The 20,644-nt window shown below is 51.4% G+C and overlaps 1 protein-coding gene across 1 annotated transcript; it reads right to left on the bottom strand.

Annotated features, from left to right (window-relative positions):
• Positions 1-3,720: 3,720 nt before the first annotated feature.
• Positions 3,721-15,561, bottom strand: LOC112832510 (keratin, type II cytoskeletal 72). The gene is made up of 9 exons (XM_025883249.2): positions 15,004-15,561; positions 13,213-13,427; positions 10,429-10,489; positions 9,963-10,058; positions 9,168-9,332; positions 8,433-8,558; positions 5,750-5,970; positions 5,071-5,105; positions 3,721-4,311 (listed from the first exon to the last, which is right to left on the bottom strand). The coding sequence occupies exons 1-9, from the start codon at positions 15,478-15,480 to the stop codon at positions 4,121-4,123; spliced, it is 1,587 nt and encodes a 528-aa protein (XP_025739034.1). The 5' UTR covers positions 15,481-15,561; the 3' UTR covers positions 3,721-4,120.
• Positions 15,562-20,644: the final 5,083 nt, after the last annotated feature.

The following is a 20,644-nucleotide window of genomic DNA, read 5'->3' as shown; positions in this document are numbered from 1 at the left end:
CAAATTGCATCCTTACACACAGGGTGACTTCCTGCAGGAAAGTCCCCTCTAGCCCAGATCCACTGTGCTATGGTTTTAGGTCATGAGTTGGGAGCAGCTTTAATCTGGAACTTGATGCTGTGTCTTGCGTTTCAGCAAGAAGGATTCAGACCCCCTGAAAACCCTCCTGGAGATGGATGGATGGGCTGGAAGCAAGAAGGAAGGATTCCAGCAATAAGCCTCTAAGAGGGACGACAGCTACGCAGGGGTGTGGTGTGGATGTACACCAGGGGGCAGGGAGGGGCAAGGCCATGGAAAGTGGTTTACAGGAGAGGAGAGACTCTCATTGTCTCTGGTGGTTCTGACAGCATTTGCCAAATATGAATGTAAGAACTGAAGGAGGGCACATAAGCAAAGTGATTGTCCTACGAGCAGTTGTCATCCCGAAGGTGGCAGAAGTGGGGGAGGCACTGGAACAAAGATGGGAGACAGCCAGCAAAGGGCAGCTGAAATTTCAGAGCCACTGCCAAATGTGATGTAAAAGGTCTTTAAGATGCTCCCTGTCTCTAACAATTCATGCCTTTTTCACCTCCTCCTGGAAGCCTTCCCAGATTGTGTTTAGCTCAGATCCCTTCTTTCCTCTGTTACCCCTTGGCTGTGCCTTGCCAGTGCCTCCATGCCTGTATCATCTACCGAGACAGAGAGAGAGAGAGAGAGAGAGAGAGAGATCTCAGAGGGGGCCCTCTTGTAGTAGGCAGAGATTTGCACACAGCGCAGGTGGGGTTCGGGAGGGTATTGCTGAGGGATGAGGGTCTCAGTCCCAGGACCTCTGAATCAGCACCAAGATTCTCCAGTGCCCATTAAGGAAGAGCTGTCTGAAAGCCCCAAACTCTCTGAGTAGAGGTGAGGAGGTTCAGGCAGTGGCAGCACCCTTATCCCCCACCCCCTGTGAGAGGAGAGGTCAGAAAGGAGAGGGAGGGGACAGAAGCCAGGGCCTGGGCAACACGGAAGCTGAAGCCAGCCTGGGCATGCTAGGGAGAGAAACGGCATCTCCTCCAGCTGACAGCCCTGCGGTGGGCACCGAGCCTGTCCAAGATCATCCCAAACCCTCTGCACTGCAGGGAAGTCTTTCCTCCAGGGCCACGGGGAGGGGAGGTGCAGTACCTCGGGCTGATGGCAGAGGGCAGTGTGTGCACAAGTTACACGAACGCGGCGTTCTTGCTCCTGGTTAGAAGTTAGCGATTGGTGACTACTACATGGGAATGGGTTTCTGTGAGAAGACCCAGTGCCCTCCTTCCTGCACTCAGCCCCTCCCAGCCAGGTCCCTGGGCACAGTCCTGTTGTGGATCAATGGGTCCTGAACCAGTGCACAGCCGGCAAAGAAGGCCCCTGAACACAAGTTAATAATAATTATTATAATAACAACTAATACCGGGCGCCTGGGTGGCTCAGCCGTTAAGCGTCTGCCTTCAGCTCAGGTCATGATCCCAGGGTCCTGGAATCGAGCCCCACATCGGACTCCCTGCTCAGCAGGAAGCCTGCTTCTCCCTCTCCCCCTCGCCCTGCTTGTGTTCCTGCTCTCGCTGTCTCTCTCTGTCAAATAAATAAATAAAATCTTAAAAAAATAAAAATAAAATAGTAACAACTAATATCTATTGGCTATAAACTGTATTCCAGACACTGTAGTACTCCCATTCTCCCTTTCCATATTCTCAACACTCCTCTACGATGAGAACCTTGTCGGTAACGAGGTGTCCTGTCTGGAAGTATGGGCTCTGCAATTGGACTGGGATTCAGCTCCCAACCCTGTCATTTACTAGGTGACCTCGGGTGGTTTATTTTACCCCTCTGAGCCTCAATATTCTCATTAGTGAGATGTGCATTATTATAATTGCACCTTATAACAATAATACCCATCAGATTGCTGGAAGAATTGAGTTGCCAGGCATAAAGTGCTCAGAAGAGTCGGTGGCCTAGAACAGTGCGTGAGCCAGCTTGCATCAACCCTATTTTGCAAGGGCAGGATCTTGTGCTAGGCCACAACTAGCCATCAGAAGAGCCAGGATTGGAGGCCAAGCATATGACACTCAGCCAGTATGCGAGCAGGCGGGCCATTTGCCTGAGACAGTCCTGGCTTATGCCTGTCATCTGAGGATCCAGTTTAGCATGTGTCCAGAACCAGTGTTCCAGTTTATATACACTGCATATACATGGATGTGTATAAAACTCAAATTTATTAACACAAAGGTGTTTCATCACTCACAAGCCAAGTCATCAGGACACATGTATATACCCCAAGCTCCTTCTTCCCAGCCAAGGTGGGCTAGACTAAACCATGCATTCTTGCAGCAAATGCATATTGAATGCAAATGCATATTGAGTGCTGTGAGCCAGACTGGGGAGCTGGGACAAGGGGTTGGGAGGGAGTGAGATGAGGGGACAGATGTGTGTGCCACTACGTCGATACCAGGTAAATAAAGCACCAATGGTAATGCAGATTTGGGACCCGTGCCAGGGGTGTGTGGGGCTGTGAACTTGAGCAGGGCTCTGAACTATCCAGGCCTCTGCTTGCTGGCCTATAAAGTGAGGGACGGGGGAGAACTGTCAGGCCAGCAGCTCTGATGTTTCCTTTCATTTAATGCTCGATAACTTTGCTGAAGTCCACCTGGAGGGACCAGAGAAAGCATGAGCAGGGGAGGTGGCCTTTGAGCCGGGCCACAAAGGATGAGCCGGCTTGCAGTAAATGGGGCCTGGGCACCTGCAAGTGAAAAATCCTATTTGCAAAGGTCCTTGGGCGTGGAAAGCCCTGGCCTGCTGGAAAAAAGAATGGAGGGTGAGGCTAGGGATGCCATGGGAGGAGAAAGTGTCACGGGCACCCGGAATGCCCCCCTCCAATGAGGCTCATCCTCGGAAGGTGGTCTCGCCCTTGAGGATTCTCCTCTTCAGCACCTTGCTCAAGCCAACTATGGGAACGGATTCTGAGAACACAAACACCCTTGCGAAAACCCATGCGCGCCTCAGAGAGAACCCTTCTTCCCGTAATTTCTCTTCAGAGCTGGAATCGCCGCTTGACCACGTGTTATGGATTATCTTCGTTAGTTGCTTATTTTCCCTCTCCCCATGGACTGTAAGTTCTATGAGAGCAACATCTGTGCCTGTTTGTTTACTCTGCTATTCCTAGTGCCTGGATTGGTTCGGTGCGCCACTACTATACACGCACAGCAGACCCGGACGCATCCAGAAGCATATATGCATGCAAGCCTCAGACTTTGGGGTGGAAAAGAATTGGCTGGAAGAAGAAAGCAGGGCCTCTGTGGGGGAGCAGGTTTAAGTGGGTTGGCAGGAGAGCGAGGAGGGTAAGGAAAAAGAGAGACTGACCGCTCTGGAAATAAGAGGCACTTAGTGTGGGGCCATGGGCACTTTGGGGAAGCAAAGGGGGAAGATACCCCGAAGCTCCCATGCCTGCCCATCCCGGCATGCCCGGGCTCCTTGCTCACTGCAATGTGATAATGCCTGCCTCGCACTGTGTGGACTGGCGGCCCAGTGCCCGGGAAGCCCCGAGCCTGCCCAGAGGCATGTCAGTAACAAATCTCAACTGTCCCTACTGGGCCAGAACCGGACGGCAGAGACTCGTGTCCAGCCAGAGACCCAGAGGGAAGCAAGAATTAGATGGAGAAAAGTTAGAGGGGCACTGTGGATGCCAACATCCCGGGCAACACATTCGACACTGAGAATCCCATGGCACCGCTCGTTTATTGCAGGAGAAGCAGAGAATTGGACATGACCCAAAGCAGAAGACAAAGAGAGTCCCTGGGCTGCAAAGGCCCCAGAACGGCATGGGGACAGAGGGGTTCACCCCTGGCCGCAGGGAGACATCCACGTAGGTGTGTGATCTCTGCACTGGGGGCAGTGAGCCAGTGAAAACCGGCCAAGGAGGAGGTCACCGGGAGCACCCCTGAGTGGACTTCCCACCTCACAGCGGGCACCGCCGAGGACCACAAGGCGAGGGGATGGTACGGGGATCATGGCCCACAGAGGAAGGGCCTCCTGGTCTGGACGGGGCGGGGCGGGGGGTGCAGGGGGAGCAGCTGGGCCCTGCCGCTTTCCGCTCACAGAGCCAACCGCCCGCCCCGCCAGCCCTTCACCTCGAGGCCTTCCTGGCTGCACAGCTGCCCCCTGAGCTCCTGGGCAGGGGATCCTTGAACTCGCTGCCACAGCTGCCTTTGGTTTTGCCGTCCACGCCCACAGGCTTGAAGCTGTAACTGCTCGGGGCACCAAAGCCCACGCTGAAGCCAGCCCCTGCTGCCGCCGCGCCAGTGTTGCTGATGATAGCTGCAGGGGGCGAGAGAAGATGCGGGGCTGCGGGCCTTCCTGGGGCATCCTGGACACTCCCTCGATGCCCTCCCCCGTCGGGACAGAGTCCCTCGCTGGGTACTCCCAGTGTCCTCGGAGGTGTTCTGCAGCACGGATCGTTTCTCAAGGATCTGGCCCCGTGTATTTGACCTTTTCCCGTTAGTCTGTGTCCCTCCACCAGCATCAGACTTGGAGCCTTAGCAGGCTCTGCCCGTGAACTTCCCCCACAGGATGGGCCACATGACCAAAGGCCCTTTACGGAGGCCCCTGGTGCTGACCCCACGGAAGGGGCTGCAGGCCTAGCCCCCCCTCTCCTGGAGCAGCACCTCACCTGCACCTGCACCATCTCCACCTTTTCAACCTGCAGAAGGTCGTTAAAGCCCTTCCAGCGCCCCGCCCTCAGTCCCTCCGACCCCCCACCCCCCAGTCCCCCTTACTGCAAGCTGAAGCCTTGGTTTTGGTCTGGCCTCAAGAGAAATACAACATGGCCAGTAAGCCTCATTCTTATAAGAGGCTTTTGGATTATACACTGTTGGGTATCCTTTGATCTTTCTATAGGCTGTACGTTGGTATTTCATGGTATTATTTTTCTCCCATCACTGCTTCTCATCGGTGACTAAAGCCAGCCCTCTCTTGCTGCCCCTAAGTCTCTCCTGAACCCTCTCTAGTGTCATGGAATTGGAGGCTCAGACTTCTGATAGGTGACCACGCACAGAACCCAGGCCTGCAGGTACTCACAGATGCTCACGGAACTGGGATGTTCACCAGACATCCTGGAGAGAGAGAGAGGAAAAGCAGGGAAACCTGTAAAGCAGCCCTGCGTCTCTGCATCTCTGCATCTCTGCATCTCTCCGGGGGCTCACAGAGGTGCCCCTCAGGACGCACACCGTCCACCCCATCCCGGCCTCCCTTCCTCCCACACACCCCAGCGGGACCTCTGCTGGGATGGCTCACTTCTCCATCCCTCAGAGGGGCTCCAGCTGATCCGATGGGTGGGGTCATCGTGGCCCTGCTCACCTCAGTTATGCCAGTGGTCTCACACAATTAAGACGAACAAGTTCACCTGCCCGCTGGGTCCCAGGCTTTGCCAGAGTGACCTGGCACTTAGCTGGCTCCTGGAAGCCATCTTGCCCCTCCCCGCCTCACACCCTTAAGCACGCCGCACAAAGGGCCAGGGAGGCTCTGTTTCTCAAAAGCTGCTGATGTCAATATTTCCTCTCCCGCCTCCTCTTTGAGATTTTTACAACTCAGTCCTTCCTGCGGTCTAACTTTGGTCTTTCCTACTGCACTATGCCAAACCCATTCCCTGTAAGGTTTTACCCAGTAGGACCTGAACAGAACCAAACTGTTTGCCTTCAGTCTTCCTACTAAAGCAGAGAGATAACTGCTTCAGATAAAAGATAATCTGGCCCCGCACCTGCACTCCTCGCCCTCCAGCAGCTTGCGGTAGGTGGCGATCTCCATGTCCAGGGCCAGCTTCGTGCTCATGAGCTCCTGGTACTCGCGCAGCATCCGGGCCAGCTCCTCCTTGGCCTGGTGCAGGGCGGCCTCCAGCTCGTCCAGCTTGGCCCGGGCGTCCTTCAGGGCACAGTCGCCCCGCTGCTCAGCGTCGGCGATGGCCGTCTCCAGGTTGGAGCACTAAGGGGCAAATGCATTCAGTGCTTTGAGTCAGAACAGAGTTCTGAGGTCCTGCTCAGACTACCTCCTCTCATTTGGTCCTGACTGATTGTAAATGCTTTGAGGTCCTCCTAGTTTCTCCACCTCTGGACATCACTAGCGATGAATCTGTCCTTCTTCTAACTCCAGGCACGGTTCACCTCCGCTCGTGCATGGGCACATGAAGATGGCATTTCCCTCCCTTGGGAGAGAGGAGGAAGGGCACCAAGAAGGGAGCCTCCTGGGCATGTGGCCCCTGTCCTCTCCCTCCTGGTCTGTAACACTTGCTGCAAGATTCTAATGCCACCCCCGAAAAGTCTTGGGGTGACTGGCTTAATTATGCCCCACAGTGTAGAGGTTGTCTTGAGAGATCCTGTAAATCGTACACAAAACAAAAACCAAAAAAGAGAGAGAGAGAGAAAGGAGGAGAGTACCAATAAAGTTCCTATTAAGAAAATTTCTGTCCAACAAACCTGCCACACGGAGTCTGGCCTCCAAAATGCCATGGAGAATCATGCTACAGGGCAACACCCTCAAAAGATACTTTTGTGAACAGCAGGTCCCACTAGCTTACAGATACCTGCTGTGAGTTGGGAAGGCAACTTGCAGTACAAAGCTGTGGATGGGGCTCTGTGCCGCATCCAGGAGAAGCTGCCAGGGGCTTCTTGAGTCTTTTAGTCTTCGGGATGTGTTCCCACCACTTGGCCAAGGTCTTGGTGGGTCTTAATATCTGGCCTCTCTTTTCTGGTGTGTCCCCTTCCTCTGGAGTGAAATTTGCTTCACCCCAAGGAGAGCAGCTGATCCCGAGGCCAGATAGAATTCTACACTATTGTCCAGCCGGTGCCACTCCCTCTGCCAGGCAGACCCCTAGCCATGCAAACACCCACAGTGTTTGGGGTGAGTGGCTCACAGCCTCCGTGGAGACACCTAGTACCCAGCTGTCTGGCCACGGAAGACCATGTCCCATCCTAGGGACTGTGGAGGTCTAATCATTCAGGGGGTGGCCAGACACTCGGTGACCTGAATTCTATCAAACTGTGCTCTGCTCCTTTTCACTGATCGAGGTCCTGCAGGGTGAGCCGGGGAGACTCCTGGGTCTTGTGAATGTGGCGTGAGGTGAAAGGGCATGAAATTTGAGCGTCCTTGGAAACCATTATCACGTGGATCCTGGGATCACTGAGAGCCAAGAGAGTCTGCAGGTGAAACCATGAGCTTCTTTGGTGGAAAGGCCAGAGGGCAGGAAAGCACCTTGGCTTGGGGCCCTCAAGAGGAGATGCAATGGGGACCAAGCATTGAGAGTGACCCTCAGTGGCTCCTGGAGGACATCTTCCTTGAAGTCCCTGGTGGCATTCTGATCACAAAGTCACTTTCTGGTAATAAGCTCACCCAACCATGAACACATAGCATTTTATCAGATAAATATTATAATCAGATACTGAGGGCAGCCTCAAACACCTTGTGTTTTTCTTTCATTTATGCAAAACTTGATTAAATGAAAACACCATGAGTTCTTATTTAAGTGGTCTTTTTTTTTCTTTCCACTACCATGAGCCGGGTGCACAGAGGAGAGGATGTGTGTGCATGTGTATGCGTGTACGTGGTGTGTGTGTGTGTGTGTGTGTGTGTGTGTGTGTGCAGGGCAGGGAGGGGCCACTGAAGAAGAGGACGAAGCAACAGGGCCACTTGACTTGTCCGGGAAGCTCAGAGCCTTTGTGCCAGCCTCCACAAACTCTGGGAAACTCATGGGCTTGTTTGCTTCAAGAACACCAGTGTGGCCCACAGTGCACCCAGAGTCATGGGGTCACTCAGTGCCGGGCCACCACGCACCGCACAGCCATGGGGATGGACAGACACAGAGCAGAGCCCTGGGCCAAGCCGAGGGTGGGAAGCTCTCTCTCCTCCCCTCTTCTAAGTTCCACAGCTGGGCTCTCCTTCCTCCAGCACGGATCCATCACGTGAAACCTCCAAACGGCTCCTTTTAACCTACTGCATCGGGTCTAAACTCCACTGCCCCACTTCGAAGGTGCCCCTAACCTGCCCATCCTACACGGTGGTGTCCTGCTGCCTGCCACCCCAGTCATCATGGAACTTCTGCTTAGGGTAGGTGCATCTCCTCCCTGTACACACGCCATGCAGTGCCCACCTTGGACCCCCTGCTCCTGCTGGCTCCCTCACCGGGACCTGTCCCCCTCTCTTTCCCGCCCCACCTCCTACAGGAAGCCTTCACTGGGGTCTTCATTCTGCTCTGGCCACTCGGGACTCCTTAGGGAGCAGGCTGCACAGTGGGTGCAATGTTTAGTCTTTCTATGTGGGTTCAGGCTATTCTCTCCTCATGGATTATACATGCCCTAAAGAGGGGCTATGTCTTGTTCTTGTTCCATATTTAGTCTCATACCTCTGGTGCTCAATAAACCCTGCTAGCTGACTCATTTCATGGAACCCACCTGCTTCTTCACATTCCCTATCTCTGAGCGGATTCTCTGGATCAGGCGGTTGAGCTCTGAGATCTCAGCCTTGGTGAGTTTGAGGTCATCCCCATGCCGGCCCGCGGTGACCTGCAGCTCTTGGATCTGAGGTTGGGGATGAGAGAAGAGCACAGGACAGTTAGGAATTCACCTCATAAGGGTGTTGAATGGAAGGGAGCCAGGGGGTTGACACGCTGTTTTCATTGCCTGAGCAACAAAGGCAGAGGGAGGGGAAAGGGGGGGGAAAGACCACCCTTTCTTTCTGGACTGGAAGGTCCTGACCCAGCTCAACAGGATCCTCAGGCCCACAATGTGAAAGCCTCAGTGGAGTCGGAATTTCCTGTCCTCATTTTGACAAAGCGGGAAACATGAAGAAAAGCCAAGATGGATGGATGGATTACCCACAGAAACGGTGTCAGAGTCTTCCCAGGGTTGTGGCTAGTGTGGCCTCTGCTGTCAGCAAGGGCCACCGCAGGGCAAGGGCTAAGCCCATATATGCCCCCAACACACGCCAAGACTGTGGATGACCTCCCAGCACCACAGGGAGGCATTTCCACAAGGCCCAACTCCAAGACAAAGGAGGTCTCAACCCAGCCTGATACCCCCATATCCACACACATGCGTGCACACACAGCACACACACACGCACGCATGCACGGGGAGAGAGAGGCGGTTGAGGTCACTGGGCCTCCGCACACCTGGCATGCAGCCCACCTTGGTCTGGTAGAGCGCCTCGGCCTCGGCCTTGCTCTTCAGGGCGGTCTCCTCGTACTGGGTGCGGACCTCGTCGATGATGCTGTCCAGGTCCAGGTCCCGGTTGTTGTCCATGGACAGGATGACGGAGGTGTCGCTGATGTGGGACTGCATCTGAGCGATCTCCTGGAGAACAGTTAGGGAGGTGGAGCCCTGGAAAATCCCTCGCTGCCCTTCCGCAGTGTTTGAACTCCACCTTCCGCAGAGCCCACCAGTGCCCGCCGGCAGTGAGGTGAATGCATCGGGCTTTCCGCCCCAGCGTGGGACTGCCCTCTCCGTCCTGCACTCAGGACTGCTTCCATCCCTGCCCCATGCTCGACAGCAACGGCCACCCTTCATCCGTAGAATTAATTCTGAACGCCTCAGGTGGCCTACAGAGCCCTTCCGGAGTCGCTGACCCCCTTCCCTTCTCCAGGCCCCTCATACGTGACCCAGCTCAGACTGCTCGTCCCGCGCCTTCATGCTGCACCTGGGCCATTCTCAGCACCCCCCCAAGATCTTCCTCATCCTCCCCCAGGAACCTTCCCCGGCAGCTCAGGCAGAATTCACTACACCTCCCTCTGTTCTCATCCACAGGTTGTTTTCCCTACCAGACTGTGACGCCCTGGAGGACAGAAGTCAACCCTTCTCCGCCACGGCCTCCTCAAAGCCGACATGGAGCTACCAACCCTTGGTCTACACGCCCATGCAGTCTGAGGGCCAGAAGCCACTCACTGGAGGAGCAGATCACATAGGAGAGCTCAGTGAAATCCTTACCCCTTCATAGAGGCACTTGAAGAATTTGATCTCCTCTGTCAGGGAGTCCACCTTGGCCTGGAGCTCCACCTTGTTCATGTAGGCGGTGTCCACGTCCTGGGGAATCCGGAGAGGAGCTGGCTGCCTCCCCCTGCCCCCCCCCTGCCATAAGGAGCCTTGGGTACCCTGCTCCCACCACTCTCCTCACCCCGTGCTTCCCAGGGAAGTCCACTTGCTGAGAGTAAACCAACCAACGGGCAGGGCAGAGGCCGTGCCAGAAGTGTGCCCAATGTCTGGACTCCAAGCTGGCTGATTCTGGGAGCAGCGTGCCTCCCAGGCAAGGGGACTTAGACAGAGGAGCTGGGAAATTAGAACCCCAGTAACCCCTGCCCAAGGGACTGAGCGACCCACAGCCTACCAACATCACGGTGTCAGGCCCTCGGGGAGCCCTCAAGGCTTCTTCCAGCCCTTCCTGCTCCCCTCTCACCTTCTTGAGCATCACAAACTCATTCTCAGCAGCTGTGCGTCTGTTGATCTCCACCTCGTACCTGTGTGTGGCAAAAGAGAGGAGGTGGCATTGCCATTGGGATAATTCAGTTCTGCAAAGGCTCACTGAGCAGTCAGTGAGCACCTCCGTGCCAAGAGCTGCATGGCAGTGGCCTACGCCCTGGGATTCCGGTACCCCTGGGGTATGCACAGCCTTCCAAAAGGGACTTGACAAGAATAGGTTTAAAGGAATCAATGTGCAGCTCCTTAGTTCCCATGTAACCTACCCTACAATGCATCTGCCCGGGAATGCACCTGTGATGGGCTTCCACATCCCTCCTCCCTTTCACAACTACCCCTCCCTTGTGACAGCAACATTAGTACAGTGCATTAGCCCAGGGTGCAAAACCTCCCAGGCACCAAACAAATACTATCCCCATCTTCAAGTTGTATGTTCTACTTGTTTTTTATATATATTTCTGTTCCAGGTGAAGCAAGGTCTTAGAAACAGGATGTCTGGATAGGGCTGGGATGTTCTTCACGAAGATACATTGTAGACTAAGGAGATGGAGTATTGATCACTTACAGACCTCACTGTTCCATCTCTTATTATTGTCAAGGAATGTATTACAGGACATTTGTGTTGGGAAATGGAAGAGAGCCCTGGAAAGAAATAATTAGTGCTAGCAAATGGCTTTCTTCCGCATCCTTTAATGTGAGCTATCCTTTTCAGCTTCTTACTGCTTCCTAAGGCATGCCACTGGCTGCCAAGGGGAGAAAAGCCTTGTCAGATGACAGTATAGGTTAGTGAAATGGGTTATTTTAAAAACGCAACTGGAACAGTTTCTGAGACTGTCGGATTGTGTTAGTTATACTGGATAGAACACACAGAAAACAGTTGGTATGATTTATCTCAGATTCCAGGTGTGTTATTTAAAAGATAATTGAATACTTCCTTGTATCAAATTATATTATGATAGAGTTGTTTCTATTACAATTATCATTATCTCTAATTATCTCAGAAAAGATTCCATATTCTTCCTCCTCTTAACAAATCAGAGCATATGCTAGTTGCAGACTAGTTTTTAGCCTACCTTTTCTATTTCATAAAACACAGAGAAAAAGTTTGGTCATGATGGCTATCAAATTAATGACATTCATGTGTCATAATTTTTCATTATTTACTTCTAGAGACCGAACACCAGAGCACACATACACACACATTTATAAAGAAAAACAATGCATTTTTAGTACTATTGGCTTTATCAATAACTCATGACTTCCAAAATACATTAGGATGCACAATTAAAAGTTAGACCATAACAAAGTGCATGTTAATTTTTATCTTAGAACATAGATGTATTAAATATATAAAATCTATATCACTTTAATCTTGAATGCTTCCAATAACCTATTGTACAAGATGTCACCTCTAGTTTGTTGCTAGGTGGATTTTATAACAGTTCCTAATTCATTTCCTTATTTCATTTCATCCCACAGCAACCCTATTGAGTAGATGCTATCATTAGCATCTCTCAATTTTATGAGCAAGGCAAAGACTTTTCCAAGGTCACAAAGCTAGTAAAGCTGGGATCCCAAAGACATCAGGGAAACAATGCCTTAGATTTGCCTAGCACTTTGGTTCTTTGAAGAGCTGTTAATACATTACTATCAGCATTACCCTCTCAACAGCTCTTTTAGGTGGCAAGGCAGGTGTCAGTATCTGAATTTTATAAATATTAAAACTGAAGTCCACAGAGGATCAGGAGGCTCACCAACTCAACTGAGTGGTAATTCCAGAATACCTGGCCTTCCAGAGGCAGCACGGCCTCTGGAGGCCTCTGACCTGGACATCTGGGCTGTGCCTGGAAACCCCTCTTTTCTTCCTAGAATTCTGCTCAATTCTCCACTGGGCTGCAATTTCCATCTTAATGCCACTCAATCTCAAGTCACACTGTATTCATTTCACTTCCTGGGGGCTCTCTGAAAGTCATCTTCAAGCCTGTCCCCACAATCTGGGTGCTTTCAGAGGTCAGAGACCATGCCACCTCCTCCCTCAGGACTCCATGCAGGACTCAGGGCAGAGTTCCACTTGGGGGTAGTTCAGAATAGGGGTGGCCAGGCAGATTGAACGTGGAGCAAGAGAAATCGCTCAGCTCTGACCATCTCTCTACCCCCTTGAATTGCGGAAGAAATTATCTTTCCCTAGAAATCCTGGCACGTGGAAACAAACTTCCAAAATATCAGATCACACGGAGCCAGGATGTGTCATACTCTCCTTGCTGGCTCAAACTTGGGAGAAATTATTTCTGGTTCCAAGTACATTTTCAATCATTCTCTTTAATGGTGGGATTCAGTGGCACAGATACACCTCAACATGAAAAACATTTTTAAAACTCTTCTTTGCTTAGCTTTAGGATTTGTTCTGGGGTTGGTGTCATGGCTCACGTTCTAGGTACTCCCATGGAAGACCTCACGCAGGAAGAGCTACAAAGCCATTTGGGTTGTCCATCTGGTTTTGAGACAACTCTCCTGTCCCCATTTCTCCATTTCCAATGTTAAAAGTTGGGCACACCTTTTCCCAGACAATTCAGGGCACCACTCTGGATAAAGCTTTTCTCTTCCTAAGTCTCATCCTGTCTGGATCTCCCTCCCTCCCCTATGGAAAAAGAAATAACTAATGTTATCAGCAAAGGATGGAAAAAGGCAAAAATGCTGACTCTAAATCAAAACCTCATCTGTAATCAAGACCCTCCAGGGGCAGATTCTCTGCCTCTCCACTCACCTCTTCTTATAGTCCTCCACTAAATCCTGCATGTTCCTCAGCTCTGAGTCCAGCCTCACCCTGTCGCCTGTCTGTGTCTCCAGCTGCTTCCGCAGGTTGCTGATGTAGCCCTCGTAAATGGGCTCCAGGTTCTTCCTGCAGTTGTTCAGGTCCAGCTGCTGTAGCAGGTTCCACTTGGTCTCCAGCACCTGGTTCTGCTGCTCCAGGAACCGCACCTGGGATCCGAAGGTGGTCATAGCCCAGAATCCCCATGCTGTTGCCTCTCAACAGTGGGGAGTGGGCCCCAAAAATCAGACACAGTCATCCTGCGGTGGGAGGCAGGAAACAGCAAGCCTCATCAGAGAATGGATTCAGCCAGGGGGACATGCCTATCTGGGTCTCCAAGACAAGAAATAAGATTCAGTCTAAAAGAAATTAAGGAAGTAGGTTTAAGCAATGCTATAAATGCCACCCTGAGTTATCACGTGATGGAGGTAGTTTCTTTTGCCGGAAATGCTGGTGTTTTCAGAGTGAAGGAAGATGGGAAGCAAGGGAGAAACAGTAATGGGGGAATGGCATGGAAAGTCACTCTGGTGGTTAACCTGTCCTCTCTTATGTGCAACCTCCATTGCTCTTGGTTGGTTGGTTTGGTTTTCATTTCAAAGTGGGTTGGTTATCACATCCTTACAAGGTTCCTGCCTCCTTGACCAAAGGTCTCACACGTTTGGACTCAAAAACTTCAAGCCTCTGCTACACACTAGCCTTCCTCTTCTTCCTTTTCTCTGGCTTGAGGGAGAGAAGGGAACATGAGGGGGAAGAACAGATTCTGAAGAGGAAAATGAGCCCTGTCTCCTGGGATAGCAACTCTGTTTCTTCCACGCCTGCCCCCTCGCCTCCAGCTACCTCCCTTCCTCTTCCGGAGCACAGTGTTGAGGCACACAGTTTGCTGTTGCTGTTCTATCAACTTGGGGGCATGTTTCTTAGCCTCCCTCTGTCCTGGTTTCCTCATCTGCAAGGCAGAATGATAACAGAATCGTGGGTCATGTGTTGATGTATGAGAACCCCTTAGGACAGCACCAGGCACTGAGTAATGTCAGCTATTGTCCGGGTTATGTCCCCTATGACTCACGGGTCCAGATCTTCTGCCCCGGCTTGGGTACAGAAGCCTATTCCTTCTCTCCTCTCCATCCTCTGGGTCACTGCCTCTGAGTTACCAGGGACATCTTCCCTTTTAACCCCTGCCTGTCCCCCTCCCCACAGACACAACAAAACGCACACACGGAACTCCCCCACGGGCCCTCCTTCTCCATCTTCTCCCCTCAGCCCCGCCCTTCAATTTTCTGGTCCTTTTCTCTCATCTCCTCTAGAAACCTTCCTGACTTAGACCCCCAGCCCACTTCCTACCTTTTAAGTCCTTCCCCTTCACCAAGCATCATGTCTTGTGATACTCCCTGGTCAGTGTCCCTCTGGTGCTCCTGTCCTGGATATGTGTCCCCATCTCCTTGTCTGATATTGAGAACTCTCAGAGGGCCATTCCACATGTCTCCTCCTTCTGGAGCACCCCTTTCCATCCCAGGGTCTTGTCCCCAAAGGAACACTGAAGCACTGTTCCAGCCCTTTATAAACATCCAATTCATCCTCACATCCTCATGTGGGGTAAAAGCCACTGTTGTGCCCGTCTTACAGATGAGCAAAGGGAAGCTCAGAAAAGATAACCAGCTCGGCCAAGTTCTCGCGCAGCTGTCAGTAGCAGAGCGAGTACCCCTGGGCACCCTGGCCCATTCAGGGCCAAACGGATGCCTGAGGACCCACCTTGTCGATGAAGGAGGCGAATTTGTTGTTCAGCGCCTTGATCTGCTCCCGTTCCTGGGCGCGCACCTTCTGGATCTCAGGGTCCAGCTCCACATTGAGGGGGGCCAGGAGGCTCTTGTTGACCGTGACCTGAGGGATGCCGCCGGGCGGGCACACGGACGGACACGCGGGCCCCAGCCCGGCGCTGCCGAAGACGGTGCCCACGAAGCCGCCCAGCCGGCCGCCGCCGCCGGAGCCCGAGCAGTGGCCCAGCGCGTAGGCGCCGCCCCGCCCGGCAGCGGCGCACAGGGCCAGGCGCCGGCCGCCCCCCAGGCTGAAGAGGCTCCTGCTGCCGAAGGCGGCCGTGCCCTTGACGGCGGCCGTGCCCTTGGAACGGAACGAGGCGGCGCTGGCGCTGACCCGGCCCGAGATGACGGCGGAACAGCCGCTGAAGCCCGGGCGCTCGCCGGCGGGGCGGTGGTGCAGCTGGCGGCTCATGCTGCGGGGACGGGCTGCGGGGCGCGACCGGAGGCGGGATGGGGGTGCAGAGGGCGGCTCTGCTGGCCTGCCTTGCTCGCCCCTAACCCCTTAAATAGCCGGCTGCGCGCAGCCTAATTTGTAGGTCGCGCACGTCTATTAGCCACACGGGGCCTCTCGGGGTCTCCGTTTAGGAAATTATCACCCATCCCTGAGATTTTTGTCTCTCCCACCCCGAACGCCCCATGAATCCCCTATAAAATGGCCCTGAACCCTGCATTTATTTGCTTTGCTTACCTCCTGCATTATAATAATTTGGCTACCTTATCTCCACTTGCTGCCCTCCAATTACTGGGGTTATCAGGGCCAAGAGCTGTGGTAGAAACTTCCAGTGGGTCTGGCTGAGGGTAGGGGGAGACACCCCGATGAGGTGGAGGGGCGTGGTACAGGGGAGCCGATGTCCAGGCCAGTTCTGTTTCCGAAAGACAGGAACGGGATCAAAAATATTCCAGAGAATCATCTTTAGCCTGTGGCTGCTGCTTCCCCAGACTTCTGGATGAGGGCGGCTCTGTCCTGAGTACCGGAAGGAAGTCCCAGAGGGTAGAGACTTCTGGCCTATCTGCAAGGAATTCTCTCAATCTGTTGAAGAAGACCAGACACAGTGACAGAGTTAAGGCCAATGAGAGCCCGGGCGGGGGCGGCGGTGCTGGGGGTGGGGGGTGGGCCGGTGTTCTTTGGGCCAGAGCTAAAAGAGTTCTCCAGAAAAACATTTCTGGAATAAAAGTTAGAGAGATACTAACTGAGAAGAAGGGAAGGGGGCCTGAGGAGATGGTGTAGGAAGATGGTCTTTCATGAGGTTTGAGTTTTTTTCTTTTTCTTTAATTGCAGAAGAGGATCATTCATCCCATCCAAGGAACACCTGATCAGGACATTTGCTGCCCTGGCATTTCTGATTCCGGATCAAGATGTGACTGAGTATTAAGAACAAGTTGAGGGCGCCTGGGTGGCTCAGTTGGTTAAGCGACTGCCTTCGGCTCAGGTCATGATCCTGGAGTCCCGGGATCGAGAACCGCATGGGGCTTTCCTGCTCAGCAGGGAGTCTGCTTCTCCCTCTGACCCTCTTCCCTCTCATGCTTTCTATCTCTCATTCTCTCTCTCTCTCAAATAAATAAATAAAATCTTCAAAAAAAAAAAAAAAAAAGAACAAGTTGAGAAGGGCCAAGGAAGACGCCTCCAACCTGAAAAATCAAGAACTAGATTCTCGAACTTCCTTCCAAATAAGCTCAAGAGTATCTTTTCCGATCTAACCCAATTTCCTTTTCCAACTTAAGTTGGTTTAATTCTCCTCTTCTTTCAGAAGAGCTCCATCCCATACTGCTCTTCTGGTACCCAGGCAGCATTCTATTTCATCACTCTTATTTCTCAGTCTGTCTGAGTCCTGGGTGTGTGTCCCATTTCCACCATCAGATTAATAGGTGCCTGGATTAACCCTTCCCTCCCCTGCTCAGCCCCAGCCTCGGCACTAGGGACATTCAGGATGAGTGTGAAACAGACTAGTGCTTAGAACGAGGCTCATCGCTGTCCCTCAGTTATACCCTAGGGCCTGGGCTCCCCTTGGAGCCCTCCTGGGGTGGCCAGATGGCACCTGGGGGTAATTGAGTGACACAGTCTCCACTGGAACCAATCACAGAGCATAATAACAGCCAAGGTGTTTACCCTACAGGGAACAAGGCTGTGGGGGCACTGGTGAGTGATAGAGATGGCGCCAGCCACAGATGAACAGATAGAAGAGTCTGAAATGTCCTGGGTGGGAAAGAGGGTGGGCTCTCTACGCTGCTTCAGGGGAGACACTGAGGTCCATTCCCTCTGGAGAGGGGAGAGGCAATGTAAGTGAAGCTGGGTGACCAGCGGGCTCCTCAAGAAGCTCAAGGTTATGCTTCCCATTATTTCATGAGATTGCTTCCTACACCCCATAAATTTAGCCAGTTTTTTTTCCCACAAGCACGAGAGAGAGTTTATTAACTCTGGTCATTGAGAAGAGAAAAGTGGGCAAGTATTTAAATTGAAGCAGGAGAAGCTTAGATAGGATTGCCTTTCAAAGAGAGGCTTTGAAGTCTCCTTTTTTCTGGAAAGTTCTTAAGAATTTGCCTCTGGAACCAAGCCACTTCTGCCCAGGGTCAGGGAACAGGGAGGATGACATTTTCTTATCTTCCTGTGAGGGGTTGACTGGCTGGATGAATCAGGAATTCCTGAACCGCCAGGTTCACCTTTCTTACAGATTATGGAGAGACCAAAGTGGCACGTCCAGGTTTCAGAGGCATCGGATGTGTGGGGATGTGGGCAGATCAAAAGGTGGCTGAGGCCTGGGAGGAGGGCTTCTCCTGGCAACTGCTTCTGACAGCAGCTTACTGTGTCATTTTGGGCTCCGTGACTACCTCTGCCATTAGTTCTGGGTGAAAGCAACCCCTGGATTAGGAGACAAAGCTACAAACATCACCCTTTGAAACCAGAACTCAACAACAAAGGATGGACGGATGGCTCCTCTAAGCAAGGATTTGCAAACATGTTGTGCTGAAACTGGCTTTCATTTGCCCTGAACACTGCTTCTTAGGAGATTAATAGGTATCATGCAGGAAAAAATTGTGGCGATGGATTCCCTGTTAGGTTAAAAAAAAAAAAATGAAGCAGGCATCATACTGCAGGACTTTTTAAATCCATCACTTTTGGATCACTTAGGAAAGCTGCACCAAAGGATGCTACAAAACTCAGTGCTTTCCAAAAGACAGTGACTGGGGAGTGAGATTATTAAAAAATAAGGTTTTTTTCTACTTTTTAATATTTCTGAATTTTCTCATATGAGCATATAGTGTTTCTATAGGTGAGTTATTTAAAAAACAACTAGAGAAGCAAGGGGAGGTAGGCTGATTCTAGAATCAGAAATAAAGTGTTGTTCTTGTCAAAAAAAAAAAAAAATCCAGGGTTTCCCAAACCTTTGTTTGACCATAGAGCCCTCTTTTTAGCCAAATATCTTATAAGAACCAGGGTTTCAAGGAATGTGCTTTAAGAGACACAGAACAAGTTCTTTCTATTTCACCATTAGATAGACTAACATTTCCAAAATCCAAACAGATTTACAATATCTCCTTAAAAACATGAAGGTGAACAAAATATAATTACTGTGGTGTACGGCCAGATCTGGCTTATGGCAATGTGCCCAGCGTTACATTGTCAAAGCCAAAGGCAGGTTGTTTGCTCGGACTGGCGCACCTGTGCCAGCACCATCCATCCCAGCACTGCTCAAGGGGAAAGAATTCTTGGGCTGGTGACCGATGCTGGGGATCTACACTGAGGAAGGTTGTGCCAGAGACTTCCAGTGCCTATCAAGCATCCCCACTCTCCTCCTTATTTCCCAACCTCCTCTGAGGATTGGTTGGGACTTGGGGCCATGTCGGCCAGTTAAATGTGAGTGGCATTGATGTGTGTGAGGCAGTGTGGAATGTGATGTGTGGGATGAGGCAGTTAGCAGCCCATGTGTCTCCTTCATCTCTCTTTTCCCATGTCCCAGTAACCTTGAAGGCCATGTGTCCCATGTGGCAGGGCTACGAGCCAGAAGCACGTAGGTCTGTGAGACACCCGCTGGGAGAGCCACATGGGAGAGCTGCCCAGATCCACCGTGGACTGTGAGTGAGAAGTGAACCTCTGTTGTGTCAAGTTAAGCCACTCAGACTTCAGGGTTTGTCCTTTGAGGCCGTCAGTGTTAATATTCTGGATCCAAGCACAGAAGTCGGATGGTAGAAGTATCTCTTAATAGCCAATGCTTTTTCTCTTGAGTTCCTGTTCGTCAAATAATCTGATGGCTATTAAACCTCTATTTCACGTCTCACTTAGGCTTTTTGAAAGAATAGTCTATCCTAGTAATACTAAGAGAGTTAATAGTAACAATGATATAATAGCAACTATCTTGAGCACATACTACACAGCAGGTACTGAATTAAATAATTCGCGTGCATTCTTTTGTTAAATTTAATTCTCATGACAACTTTATGAAGGAACTTCTATTATTAACTTTTTACAGATGAAGAATCTGAGGCTCATGAAGCAGAAGTATTTTGCTGAAGTCGAGAAGTTAGTGAGTGGCAGAGGAAGACTCCAGCCTGGGTCCATCTGACACCCAAGGTGTTGGCTTCTCCCGTGAACACCACAGCATAAAATCCCAGCTCCATAGCAGATTATTTTTTTAAATAGGCTCCACACCCAGCATGGAGCCCAACTCGGGGCTTGAACTTACGACGCTGAGATCAAGACCCTGAGATCAAGACGAGCTGAGGGCACCTGGGTGGCTCAGTCATTAAGCGTCTGCCTTCGGCTCAGGTCATGATCCCAGGGTCCTGGGATCGAGCCCCACATCGGGCTCCCTGCTCAGCGGGGAGCCTGCTTCTCCCTCTGTCTGTCGCTCCCCCTGCTTGTGTTCCCTCTCTCACTGTATCTCTCTCTGTCAAATAAATAAAAAAAATCTTAAAAAAAAAAAAGACGAGCTGAGATCAAGAGTCAGATGCATAACCAACTGGGCATGAATCAGGTTTGCATATCCCTGTATGCCAAACACTAATGCATGCAGACACATGCTAGATATTCAGTAAGTATTCAGCGACCTGACCACAATTTCTTTACTGGCCCTGAGAATATATTCCCTAAGACTAGTTATTCTGCCAGCCAATTCTCCTTTGGGCAATAAATAAACTGGCAAATAGTTTATGAGATGGTGTCCTTAAATTTTGGAGCTTGTGAATTGCTTTACCAGCACTAAACACCTCTTTTTTTTCCCTTACTTTAAATTTTTTATTGTTATGTTAATCACCATACATTATATCATTAGTTTTTGATGTAGTGTTCCATGATTCATTGTTTGTGCATAACACCCAGTGCTCCACGCAGAATGTGCCCTCTTTAATACCCATCACCAGGCTAGCCCATCCCCCCACCCCCCTCCCCTCTAGAACCCTCAGTTTGTTTTTCAGAGCCCATCATCTCTCATGGTTCGTCTCCCCCTCCGATTTACTCCCCTTTATTCTTCCCCTCCTGCTATCTTCTTCTTCTTCTTTTTCTCCTTAACGTATATTGCATTATTTGTTTCAGAGGTACAGATTTGTGATTCAACAGTCTTGCACAATTCACAGCACTCACC

The sequence above is a fragment of the Callorhinus ursinus genome, unplaced genomic scaffold, assembly GCF_003265705.2.
Source record: "Callorhinus ursinus isolate GAN/ISIS: 27379988/994484 unplaced genomic scaffold, GSC_fseal_2.0 scaffold44, whole genome shotgun sequence".
Classification (NCBI taxonomy): Eukaryota; Metazoa; Chordata; class Mammalia; order Carnivora; family Otariidae; genus Callorhinus; species Callorhinus ursinus.
This window is presented reverse-complemented; position numbering and strand designations above follow the sequence as displayed.